Genomic DNA, 14,025 nt, shown 5'->3' with positions numbered 1-14,025 from the left:
AGCTACTAGCATGGCAAAAAAATGTTAAACACATTCACTAGCTGAGACAAAAATGTGAAACTCAGTATTCTTCTCTTTGTAGGAAAGTATTTGTTTGTAGTTAGTTATTAGACTCACAGAGCTGCTAGCATGGCCAGACTGTTTTTTCTTGTTGTGGAATAGATTCAGATGCTGAGACAAAAAAAAAATGAGACTGAAACAGGCAAAGGAATAAAGGACGATACAGTTTGTTAAACTTTAAAATATTATTAAAAAGCATCAGTAGGTAAATGGAAAAAATTAAGCTGTCACTAAAGCACTTCTCTTACATCGGTTGAACAGGAAGTTAGCGCAGCAGTGCCATTAGCACTGCCAGTGTCCAACAGTCTCTGGTCAGGAGGGTCTTTCACTGTTCCCTGCTGGACGTTCTTGGCAACTCGATGGAATTAGCCCCACTCATTATTCCACCCCTGTCCACACTTCAGCTTCCCCCGCTATCAGATCTCTATACAGCCGGTGTGGCACTGCTTGACGCATCATTTATTTCATGCTCCATTGTACTTTGCCAATGATGCATGGCGCTGTAATGTTGCTAATTTAACGGCCCTCCCCATGTTAAAAGGCTACTCCCCTTTAATTAAAGCAGAAGTCTGTCCTTTTATTGCCTCTTCCTCTCGCCGCTAATCGTTCTTGGAGTGAGCCGGCCAGAGTGCTGCCCGCGTAATTAATGGTAATAGCCCAGGCGAAACGGAAAGAAAGTAGGAGAGGAGGAAGGGAAGAGTGAAGAGTTTTGCTTTGAAAGTGAGAAATGCTCACGCCAGTGCCGGTGTCAGTTTAAACTCACATAATTATAGCCCTAGTGCTACTTTGATCTTTGAGGTATTATATGTGTGGGTTTTTAAGGTCTTTTTCTAGTTTAATGTATGATTAGCATTCTGGAAATAACCCTTCATACTGTTATTATGTTCCTCCATTATATTAACTGCAGGTGAGGTCCTGTTCCAGAGAAAATCCAGGTGTCATTTAGCAGACAAAGGCACAGACAGTAATTGAGGCTATAGAGAAACGGCTTGAGATAATAGCCTCTTGCCTGTTCCACTGTTTCTTTCTCTGTCCGTGCACTTCTACCTTGAATTCGTCAGGATCCGCGATCCGTGTTATCCAAGTGCGTCAGCCCCATCTGTATTATAACAACTGTTTTTAAGTGTCTCTTTAGAAAGGTCTTTGTACTTTACTAACCACAAAGATTGTCTCGCTTTCAAGTTTGCTTGTCAAGCCGACACGCAGGGGTGCCGTTCTGTTGCTTTTACATCTGCCACATGGACAGTAAAGTCTCATTGAAATGAGCGCAGTCATTAAGTTGATGGTTTGTTATTCAGGCTAAATGATGCGTTGTGTGTGTGTGTGTGTGTGTGTGTGTGTGTGTGTGTGTGTGTGTGTGTGTGTGTGTGTGTACTCTTCCTCTCTGCAGTGTCCAGTGCCAGTTGATCCGGCTGTTTGCCCGCGGTATCGAGGAACAGCAGCAGCAGGAGCAGTGTGTGTTTGAAGACCCTTGTACACTGTGGGCCCTGGAGCCAAGCACACACTAGTCAGCCGACTGCGAGCTGGACAGGACATTTAGCTGCTGGACAGCAAAAAGCGAGTTGCACTTGGCAGGAATTTTCTGCGTCACATCACCGACATCCCAAACGCTGGCGTTCCATCCCCCTTTGTGGTGTCTTCGTTTAAACGAAACTTGCAGGAGTTTCCTCTCTATGCACGAGAAGTGATGGGCTGTCACTTAAAGGTTTGGTTGAACAAACTCTCATCACCAGCCACTAAGAGGGGAAAGACTGAAGTCTACAGAGAAGTTACATCTTAGTATTTGTTGTTACTGAACGCCTGTGAAATTCAGTTATCTGCTCCTTTCCATAAATTGCCTCTTACAACTTCAACTACTCTAAAATATGATATGCTACAGCCGCTAGTGCAATCGCTGCCACATTGAAACCAAAAGTTTCTACCTTTTATTTGATCTGTACTTCATGGAAAATGTAGATGTAGAAGCTCGGAAGATCTCACCCCCAGTGTGGGTGTTCACACAGATGAAAAAGAGCTGGACCGAGCTGGATAATCGACCGATGGTTTTCAATGCTGCCACGAAGGAGAATGCTAATAGCATTCCTCCCTATGTAGCAAAGAGAAGCAGCCAAGGAGATACTGCTTTGTGAGAAGGATGAAGGAAAAAAAAAGTCTTGTGAAGTCCACCGATAACCTGAAAGGACTTGCCAGGGCCTCACCATCAAGAAAAAAAAACATTTCATCTGTGACCCAGGCGAAAGCAGATATGGGCCAGGGGCACTAATGAAAAGAGCTGAATACCCTGCTAATACACTAACAGGGCCCCGGTGGATTCTGGGTAATAAGGCAAAGTGGTGGCTAAGTGATTTGGTGTGTCTCAGCACTGCTGCGCTGCACCTGTGGCTCTGAGCTCTGCTCCTCTGGCTACAGACTTCCGACAGTTCAGTCATCACCTGGGATGAGCCAGAATTATACATTCTTAACTTAATTAGAGATTTTACGCCTCTGAAATCAGTCTCATTAGCTCCTTTTAATTCCTAGTTCAAGGTGGACCGTCCATGGGGCGTTTTTCACTTTTGCTAAAGGTTTCTGTTGCTGCCTCTGCATTAACAAAACTGTGTAAACCACTTACACATTAGTATGTTTGGAAAAAATTCTCAGTGTGTCGGTTTACGGTTGTTTTCCACAAACCTTTAGAGACAATTGTGCAATCGCGTGTGCGTGTGTTAATTTGTTTGTGAAGGTGCCAATGTGATGAGTTGGCTCTATCGCAATTAGCCTCATGACTGCCATTTTGCAGATGCTCTCTCATCGCAGCCAACACACTGCTAACACAAGCAACTATAGATGAGCAAAGACAAGGCACACACACACACACACATTCTTGTACTGGTATCCTTATGAAGACCTTCATTGACATTATACACTCCCCGGCCCCTTACCCTAAACCCAACCGTCATACCTGAATGCGTAACCCGTCCTGAACCCTTACACTAAATCCTAACCATCAAGCAGCCCTCTGCAGGTCTGTTGTAAAGTCAGGACTGGCCAGAATGTCCTCACTTTCCAAAATGTCCTCACTTGGCAGCAAAAAACATCCTGTCCTCACCATGCAGGAAGTAAAAGCACACACACATTTTCCATCTCTCTATATTGCCGTTTCTGATGTTCAATGTCTTTTGGTCTCACACACCTCCCCACACACACACAGACACTCACACACTCCTTAACTTTTAACACCATAAAAGCCTGTCCTTCTCCTTCTAATCCTCGCCGACTCTGTTAATACGCACTCTGGATGTCTATAATGTTTCACCTTCAACGCGCACTTTTGTCAGATTACAGTATGATGTTCTTTCAAAGAGTCAGATGCTTTTAAATTACCTATCGTACACACACACACACACACTCGCACACACTGAATTTCATACACAGACGCACAATGGAAGTGAAGACTGTTTTCAGAAATGGCCGAACACATTTGGAAGGCTAAAGAATTTAGCAATTTATGACTGAGAATACAGTCTCAACCTTTACGTTTGACTTCCCTTTAACTTTTGCCCCAGCAAGCTGTGAAATCTACCTTCCACATTACACCTTATGTTACACATTACCCTTGATTTTTGATATTTGACTACCTAGAGTTTTGCAGTTGCTTCTCAGCAGAAGTGTATTTTAAATGCAGTCGGACTCGTTTGCATACAGTCTTGCTATGCTCTCCATATTTAAGCAAACACATAGAGCTGTGATGTGGGTAAATACCTGATTTATGTTGTGAAAATGCTCAATAAAGTCCTTTGGAAAACATGCTTCTTTTTATGTCCTTTGCGTGATCCTCACGATGTGCTTGATGTCACTGATGTGTCATTCCCTCCTTTGCTCACGCACGCACAAGAAGGTCAGCGCTCCTTTGCTCTGGGTTTTTTTTCCTCAATCTCGCTCTTTCTCTGCCTCCCTGTATGAGTGGAATTTAATAGGGTGCTCTGATGTGAGCGAGATGTTTCATTAAAGAACATCAGACATCAAAGGTCTCTGCTGAGATGGAGTGGTATTTCATGCTGGGCTTATTCTGCACACAGTCTGGGTCTTGTTTCTTCAACATTATGGGCCTGCTTTGCTGTGTCAAAAAAATAGGCAGTCGGGTAATTTGAATTTGGTAACCGTGGTTAGAAAATATAAATGATAGTGATAAAAAATAATCCCACAAATCTTTAAGGCAGGTGTAGTGCATATATATATATATATATATAAATATATATATATATATAAATAAACTCTTTAGTAATCAGAAATGTGAGCTCTTACAGGCCATGCATTGGAAACAGTTTCCAAGATGTGGTGGTGAAACCGGAGTAACCTCACTGCCTGTGGCTCTCTGGTGAAATTTCACCACTTTTGTTTGATACGTGCAACAATGATTGAACAATTATGGTGTGTGAGTTGTGTGAAGTAGCACATCGGAGTACATCACTGTAATTTATAAACTCAACTTTCTGATGTTCTGCTCTGAGTTCACAGTGAAAAAACCAAAGCTGATGGTGAATTCATCCACTCGCAGACGAGGCAAATGTCAAATTGGAACTTTAAATAAGCCGGACTGATAGTTAAGGTTCAAATGATGTATGACAAAAAATAAATAAACAAAGCAAAGTCGCCCCTGAAGTTGTTCTAGGTCAATGAGGGTTATTTATCTAAATCAAGCCATTTTTCGAACACAAACCAAAATACCCGAAAACCCAATACTATTACCAGCAGGCTATTTGTTGATCTTTAATGGGGTAGATGGATTGTTTCATTCAGCCATGACTAACGAACTGACGATTGGTCCTTCTGGTTTCAGAGCCGTTGTTGGGGCTATAGATTCTAACTTACACAAACCTCAGTCAGATAAAGGATCAATGAGTCGGGCCAACCAGAACTTTTCAACTAAACAACCCCACTGCTCCGGCAATCTCTCCCTGCTACTATGGATAGAAGAAGGTGGATGCGTTTTGGTCATTCTGCTAAAAAGGGGCATGGCATCCCACGTCATCCACCCTGAAGTCACATTTTCATATTGTGATTTCATACATTTTTAACAACTTACAAGAGAAAAAAAAACTAAAGACCTTTGTTTACTCCTGTAGTTCATTGTATCACACACTCGTCCCCCAGTTTATAACGGAATGTGCATTATTTCTGTCACCAATTTGTAAGCCCCGATGACAACAAGAGGGTTATTTATTCGGACTTGACAAAGATCATCCATTTTTACAGGTTGAGAAGGACCTCTGTGACATAAACTTGCATTGTACAGCATATTAAAACATATAATCAATACAGAGCAAATGACTGTGCAATATAAAAGGGTTGCTCATAGTGGGAAACTCCGGAGAAACCCCCAAAGAACTACCACATGACTATGTTTTACAAAGCGCTTCACTGTCTTTCAGCTCATTCTTTTTATTTCATTTTTTTGGCTTCACTCTCACCACTGTTATAGGTTCAAAAGCCAAACGGATAGACTCTTTGTCCTGCAATGAACAGCAGACAGGCAAAGTAAGCAGCTAGCTGGTGAGCACAATGGAAAATGTAGCAGCTAAAGAGCCAGAGATTTCCCTCAGGAGTTGGTGGAGACCAACACAGAGCTAAAAGAGTAAATATACGACTTATATTACCACTCATCTGGAGTCGAGCACCTTACCACTTAGCAAATGTATGCAACTGTCTGCAAGCATATAAAAGGATTGCTTCCATGTCATTTCTACTGCCCCCAATTGGAGGAAAACAATAATTAAATGCAACTATTACCAGACAACAACAAAAAACTCTTAGCAAGGTTTTTTTTTTTTTCTTTTTTGTGCCAGTATTCACAATGAAAATCATGTAAAGTTGTAGATATATCTTAATGTAAATTAAAAGAGTTTTCTCCTACTGATCTCTTACTGTCAGATCTGAAGAAGTTTACAGTGGTACTGAATCCCTTCAGCTCTGTTAGTTCGTCGCAAAAAAGTTGAGCCAGGACAACATTAAAGAGCAGATATTCTGCAGTGCAGCGCTATACACTGTATGTGAAGTCTGTAGTATTTTAATGTTTGAGTGTTTAATGGCCGTTCTTTCCAAAGGGGGACGATTAAATAAAGGTCATCCTTGTCACTTGTGTTCCTTTAATCCATGGAGATCTAAAAAGTTATTTCCTGTGCCACCACTTGCAGCCGCCACAGTGTGATTGTGCTCCCCGTATTGCGTAATCCGTCACCGAGCCACTGACTGGCCTCAAAATGGCTGTACACTACTCCAATATGAAGCCTAGTATGGCCGTGAAAAACAAGAGGGATTTCACAGCAGCAGCCAAATTGTTTTCCCTCCCTCTCTCACCCCACCCACCCCCGTATTTTCTTGCTTTGCTACTTCCTTATTGATTTATTCTCCATCTGCTTGTCTGCAGCCCCCCCGAGAGCCGCTATCTCATTCCCACGTCCCACCTGAGACACAAGGTGAGACGAAACGGCGGCAAAAACACCCTCCGCCGCACACACACGCTCGCAAACACGGCGGTGGTTGGCCTCAATTCACTTGTGTCTTTACCCAAAGAAGGGGCTCCTAACAGGAGATGACAGCGCTGTTGCGTGCCCTGGACACTCTTATTCACTCGCCGTCCCTCGCTCACCTTCACACATACACACACCCTCACACTTGCATCGGCGCGTCTCTTTTTTTCCCTCTCTCACCAACATAAAGATTCACACTTAAAATAAAAAACAGAGAAACATGCACTTGTCCTGCTTCTTTCTTTTTCTTCCCTTATGCCTCACACATGCACTTCTGAAAGTGTGTGTGAGGTGTGATATGGACCTACTCGAGGACTCCAATTATTACTGGCCCGATTTGGCCTTATCAACCAATTCCTCCAATGAGGAGCTAAGGAGGACAGATTTTTATACCTTTCTATCATAGTTTTTTTTTGCCCTGACCTTTGTAAAAAAAACAAGCAAAAAAAAAAACAAACAGCAGAAACACCCCCGTCTTTGCACACAGATGAACAGTTTTTGCAGGAAAGGTGAGGTCAGGAAAAGGTGCCGCGGAGACAGGAAGTTTACAACAGCCATGGTTGTCTGAGACCAATAATTACAGCGGCCAAATCTTGAAAATTGCTGTTTTCCCACAGCAGGTAGGCTAACAAGAGGCAAACAAAAGTATTGTTTGTTTTAGGGGAATAAGGTGGGTGGTGTGAAAGCAGTGTAAGTGGGAAACAGACTGAGCAGATACTGCAGGGGCGGTGGTCCAAACAGCAGCGCTGCTGCTGCCTACTTCCCTCAGTATTGATTGGAACGGGCTCCCCGCGAGAGATTCAGATCAATGAGGCCGTAACAGTCCATCTTCTCAGTCAGGAGCCACTACTGGCCTCTTATCTCTCACCCTGCGTCTCTCACCCACACTCACCTCTCCTCACACATTTCAAGTCACTAATGCACTCGCACATGCTGGAGGTCAGACCTTACAGCTGAAACCAGGTGATGTTTTTTAATGATTACATCCTTATTTTTATCTGTTTGTTTGGTGAGGCTTGGTGAAAGACTTAAAACTCAGTCTCAGTCAGAAGCAAGCACACCTGCATCCAAGTTAGATTTGTACTTTGAGAAATTTTACATGCAAAAGTCAGCTTCTCAAGTGCAAGGGCAGCAAGGTTGCTGAGCCGGAGACCAGTGTTTGAGACAGCGCGGCAACATTTGTAAGCATGGAACCACTGGATGTATTTACTGTAATGAAACGCCGGGACATTCTCCAGCTGTGTTAGTGGCAACGAAAAAAACAAACGACATTTTCAAGCTTTGTGAGTGGGTAAAAAAAGCAGGTAAACCAAATCATGACCTTTAACAAAGCCTAGCCAAGTGTAGTTCATGCCTGAACCTAATCAGACCACAAAGACAGCATTGTCACAACATAATATTAAACAGCTGAAGACGTGTAAAGTTGGGACATTTCTGTGGTTTGCAGCAAACGTACATTCCCAACATTTATGATCGGGTTCTGATCTGACGCTCCATATTACAAGGATATGGATGCTCAACTTTTAGGCCAACATGGATGAGTAATCCCTAAAAGTGCTGGGAATAATGTAAAGTTGAACCCCTTCATGTGGGTGCCACTCGGCAAACAGATTGTATCATATGGTATTCATTTGCAGACAAACACTCTGATGTAAGTGGTCCATTTTTTTCCAGTCGCAGTTTCTCCACTTATGAGTCAACCTGGTTAAGAAGTCTTAGAGTCTCATTTCAGTTCTATGACAACTGAGCAAGCTCCATCTGCTGATGAGAACATGCAATAAGGTTGAAAGGTTCCAAAACAAGTCAATAACTGTTGATGAAGGTCCCCAGTCATCCAGATCTTGGTAATTCTAATGGCAGTATCGCAGGCAACTGGACACGTTTTAGTTTCTCGAAGACGTTTCACCTCTCATCCTTCAGGTCGGAAGATTTATTGACTGAGGAAACCTCTTGGATGAGAGCTGAAACATCTTCGAGAAACTGAAACACGTCCAGTTGGCCACAATACAGCACTTAGAAGGCAATAAGTAGTTCAAAAGCTCAGCATTTACAAATCGTTATTAAATCCATTTTAAAAACATAAGGTTTAAAACTTTTTCGGGTTGCCAGGTTGTGAAAAATGTGTTTGCAGTTTTCCTCCACCACAGTTACACATGACTTTTCTCTTTAGCCAACTGTCCAGAAGCTTAACGCAAACACATCGAGAGGCAGGGTTTTGGAAATGGATGATTACTGAGTTCAGTGGAAAACTAACAGATTTAACCAGTCGGATCACAAACCCACTGCGTTCAGGTTGGATGCATGTATCCTTTAAGGATCAGTCAAGAAGATTCTGCGTTCACACTGCAGCAGCATGTGAAGCTCATTGTGAAGAGGAAATTTCTAGTAAAAGCTAACACTTAAAGTGAGAGGCCCCTTGAAGCATGAGCAAAGCAGTACTTTCATACTGCAGTGCTTTTAAAAAAAAAAAAAAAAAAAAGGCAAATTATAATAATTGTATGAATGCAACTTGATTAGGGGTATTTTTCCCACAATGCCTTTCTTTCAAGTATAGCCTCATGGTCACTGCGGGTGAAATGGCCTGTGGTGCTGACATTTCCATTTGGTTGAGTTTTTCACTTTGCACTGGGCTTTGGTTGCATTATTCGTGCATAAAAAACACAAACTGCTGCAGTCTTACTCTGCTGTGGCAACACCGGGCTGTAAAACAGACTCATTTTTTGGGCCTGCAGCATCTTGGCATGATATTGACGAGTGTTCCCAGCCACCGGAGGCCTGTCAGGATGTCTGTAAAGTGACCAGCACAGACACATCAACATGTTGAGGGTGGACAAGTGACAACATAATTGATTGCCGTGATTTTACAGTGTTCAACACCCGGTGCGAGTCGGAAAACAAGCTTTTATCTCCGCTCGCATGTAGACAGGAAAAAGATGTTTGCAATAAAGTCAAATCTCTGGCTTGTCTTTCACAGTAGCAGCCAATGATGAAACGCTGGGTGGCAGGTGTTAGGGTTGTCAGATTGATGTTAAATAGGAGACTACAAAGAGCCAGTTTCATTGCTTTTGACATGAATTTTTTAAAACGCTGGTTAGTACTAATTAGCGACAAAGTGCTTCATCAATACACAAATTGCAAAACTAACGATTTTTTAATCATTAGGAAACTCTTTCCAGAGTCTGACAAGGCATCATTTGTAGTGTAACGGAGCTGTTTTGGAAAACACAGCTCCTGCCGTTAATGACTGTTTGTATTGAAACTTCTTTTTAGAATAAGTATCAAACAAAGATGGGAAATCTGGAAGTAAACACAGAGCAAATACCTGATGTTACAGTCAGTGAAAGTGTGAAAAGTTGGCTTTCAAAAAAAACAAACTGTTTTATTTAATCTTTATTTTTAGGCATCTGTAATGAGTATTCACATTCACACGTCAAGGAAATGAAATTAATTCTTCTTAGAAGATACACAGTCAAAATACTGTATCTGAAAAAGTCGGTCTGAGCTGTGCTACGTAAGAGCTTTGGATTACATTTTCTTTCCCACAACTTTTGGATGTGATAGAACTATATTAATACTATACAGAATAAAAAATGTGTTCCAAGCGAGTGGGAACTCCAATGGAGATAGACATTTTTTTTTAAATGAAAAGCACTCTGACACATCTTTTTAACCCTTTGATGCAAAACATGGGTCAAAAGTGACCCGGCAGAGTTTTTATTTTCTATATCTTTGCAATCAATTACTTTCATCATTCAGTATTCAAGGTATTCCTCAATTAGCTTGTTTTTGATCATCATACATCTTTATCTTATTTTTTTCCTTTCTTACTTTTTGAATAAAAACCCCTTTTTTATCAGTAACCCTCTAATGCACAACATGGGTAAAAAATGACCCATATTCATTTACTATGCTATTTCATCGATTGCTGAGTGTTTCTATGATATGTCTTTGAAAAAAAAAATATTGTATCATTTATTATTCCAAGTATGCAGTAAATATCTTGTTTTTGTTTCACACAAATCATATCTTATCTTTTTTCTTTCTTACTTTATGAACAAGCACAGCTTTTGTATTTCTACATCAACTTCACACACATGGGTCAGAAACGACCCACATAAGTTTGCTATATAATTTGGTGTCAACTGTGCTTGTGACATTTGCTCCCTGTGTAAGTATTGTCAATATTTTTCAATTGTTCTAACATTACCTTTGAAAATATTTGATGACAACTGTGAAAGATAACTGTACGTAACATGTTTACCTTGAGAGTGGGTACATTACTTGACAGAAAGTTAAAAGAAATTACTATGAGCTAGTTAGCGAGCTGTTGACATATTCTATTTTAGTTAGCTAATTCTACCATAGTTAGTTACTATTGTAGTTAGTCCAGCTAACTAGATGAATTTCAGACACTTTGAGTCGAAATCGCTTGAAAAAGCAGTTCTCATTCAAATACAGCTTACTGCACTGTAAGTGGTAGAAACAGGCTCCAATCGCTCTGAAAACCTCAAATTGACAAGCAAAGACTTCTGACTGAAAGTAATGACTAAAATCATGTTTGCAATGCTACAGTTAGATAAAGTTCATACACTTTGAGTGGAATCCAACTTGAAAAAGTAGTTTGGAGTGAAATATTACTTAATCTGTCACAAAGGGCAAAAACATGCGTCTTTCGCTCTGAAAAGCTAAAAATTGCAAGAAAAGGCTCCTGACTGAAACTAATAACAGAACAACCAATTCTGATGATGATGACCCAGAATATTTGCCACAGGGTCAAGCTGGAGTTGTGGGTGTGTGTGGGGATCCAGCTCTCCTACATGAAGACTCCTCTGATGATAAAGATGACTCGTCTGATGAGTCCTCAGAGGACGAATCTCAGACTCAGTCCAGTAGACTGAGTAAAAACAAGTCTTACTAGAATGAGAATCCCCCCACCCAGAGAAAAATTTTACTTCTCAAAACTTGCTCCTTTATGGCTATGGAGCCGTAAAGGAGCTCAATGAGAGTTCTCATTTCAGTCTCGTTGTAGTCTTTTTTGGTCTCAAACATTTCTCATGTGTTTCTCCTAAAATTCCTTAGGAGCAATAGGTGAGACTTGAGACTTTACCCCTTAAACCTTGCTCCTTTCCAGCACTGGGGAGACATTCTGAAACTTCAATGATAGCTCGATGAGATCTCCTTTGAAACTTACAGGGAGCCCAAGTTGAGCTTTTCTGCACCTGTTTCTTAGGAGAAACAATTGAGAAACAGGAGAAATCAGCCACAGCCTCACTTTGGTCTCACATAGATCTCATAGTTGTCTAGGAGGAATGAATGAGACACTACTCTTTTCCAATTTCGTTTCCTCTGGGCACTCATAGCAGAACAAGAAGCCATAATATTCTGAGGAGCTGCCCAGGCCCAGGTGGCAATTCTCGCTCTAGTTATGTGTTAAGTTGTATTTTATTTTGTTAGGTCACATTTCACCAGTTTACAGTTCAGTTCAATAGCTGTGTTATCTGTTATCAGAGGTATGTGTCATGGTTGTATTATTTAGTTCCTGTTTTATTTTGTAGTAGTTTTTCTCTTGTGTTCTGTTTCATAATTACTTCCTGTCTTTGTCTTTGCTCACAACTGTCCTTTTGTGCCACACCTGTGTCTTGTTGTATCAATTGTTGATCCCTGCCTCCTAGTGTCCTACCCACCAATCTGTGTTCTCCTCATCCCTCCCCTTTTTTTCCTGTACTCTTTTTTTTTTGTTTATATAACCAATGCTTTGTTCAAACTGTCTCGGCCTATGGTCTCTGCATTTGGGTCCACCCACTTCACCACCCCCAAAACCTGACAGTATGTGTATGTGTTACAAAATGACAATGTTGCAAATATTATGTACAGTAAGTAAGTAAATAGGTGTTTGGCCCCACTCACTGATAAAGTAATTACTTGAAACAAATTATTATTATTATTATTATAGTATTAAGTCTTTTAATTATAAATCACACTTGGATGAATGGGTCATTTTTGACCCATGTGTGTAAATTTGATGTAGTAATATAAAAACAATTTTTGTGCATAAAGTATGAAAGGAAAAATGGAAAAAATGATGAGTGGTAATCAAAAACATGATATTTAAAGAATACTTGGAATATTAAATCATAATATTAATTAATTTCAAAAGATAGAACAAAGAAAAACTCAGGCAGCATGAAATAACATGGAAAATGAATGCGGGTCATTTTTGACCCATGTTGTGCATTAGAAGGGGTGTACATGTGTTGCGCATCAAAGGGTTAAATGAGCACATGTTGTCGTAGCCTGCTCTACTAAACAAAATGACCTGAAGGGGCTTTCACTACATTGGGCAATAACTCGCCAAATGCAATCATTTCGATGTGGGGAAGCAGTGTCCATTTCGGAGGTAAAGCTTTTGACTTTTTATGGAAAGGACAGGTGAGGAGTGACAGGTAATGGCAGGAGATGGGGGGAGTACATGCAGCACAGGGAAGTGCACAGCCTCTGTATACAGTGCACACACAGGGCCAAATTAAATAACAGTAGGCAGACTGTGAGGCGAACTCTATAGGATTTTAGTGAGAGGGTAAAACGTCCGGTTACCTACAACACAGTATGAAGAAGTACTTGAAAAGGAAGCAGGGGTGATTTAGAGTGATGAATGTGCAGCATCAAATCAAACCTAGGCGGCATTTTAAAGGGATTATATGTTTTCTATAGTCCTTGTAAAGTTCTATTCAACATCAATAAATGGTATATATATATATATAGTATAGCAGCACAGCTTTCAGAAGCAATACCTCAGAACCTTGGCAAATAAGTAGAAAATGAATCCTCGTCATTGCTTGATACAACTAGCAGTAAGGAATCCTTAATTCTTTTAAATTATGTGAACCGACACTCTTAATCTATGCTAATCTCTTTCACAGAAAACTTTCCACGACTGGCCCATCACCCAGCCTTCCTCTCTGTAAAGTCGGGTTAGGACCCTAAGTGCTGCCAGAGGTGCACCTGCTGCATCCACAGTGGCACTTTGGCCCCTGCCAGCAGGCGACTGCAGAGTGCTCTGTAGTGACAAGTCATTACCTCGGCTGGCGCTTTGTTAGCAAACAAGGAATCTGTTGCCGGAGCAATCTACTCATTACTTGTTAATCACTTGAATAGGAGGACCTGTTTGTGCAGGCACACACGAGGCGAGCGGCTCACGCACAAACACATTCGGGCGGCAGGCGTGCTGGACTTTGTTTTTCTGCTAAGCACAGATGTTATTGTGTTCCTAATGGTGCTTGAAGTAATTACACCCTGTAATGTTACTCAGCGTCTACTCCTCTCCAGCAAGCCTCAGCATGGTGGCTCGGATGTACCATACATACACAACCATTCTCTCCCCACAAATGACTCCATTAGCCAGAATGCATCCGCAGTCGCTTCTTATTGTGCAGGAATATGAGGCATGCCTAACTGG

The 14,025-nt window shown here is 41.3% G+C and overlaps 1 protein-coding gene across 1 annotated transcript in view; it reads left to right on the top strand.

Moving 5' to 3' along the window:
* The window catches only part of cerk (ceramide kinase), a 46,418-nt gene extending 42,570 nt beyond the window's left edge, over window positions 1–3,848 (top strand). The window contains exon 13 of the mRNA XM_030440064.1: window positions 1,451–3,848. Within this exon, the coding sequence (XP_030295924.1) occupies window positions 1,451–1,568 (118 nt within the window). The 3' untranslated portion in view covers window positions 1,569–3,848. The remainder of the gene's footprint in view (window positions 1–1,450) is intronic.
* Window positions 3,849–14,025: the final 10,177 nt, after the last annotated feature.

The sequence above is a fragment of the Sparus aurata genome, chromosome 14 (genome assembly GCF_900880675.1).
Source record: "Sparus aurata chromosome 14, fSpaAur1.1, whole genome shotgun sequence".
Taxonomy (NCBI): domain Eukaryota; kingdom Metazoa; phylum Chordata; class Actinopteri; order Spariformes; family Sparidae; genus Sparus; species Sparus aurata.
This window is presented reverse-complemented; position numbering and strand designations above follow the sequence as displayed.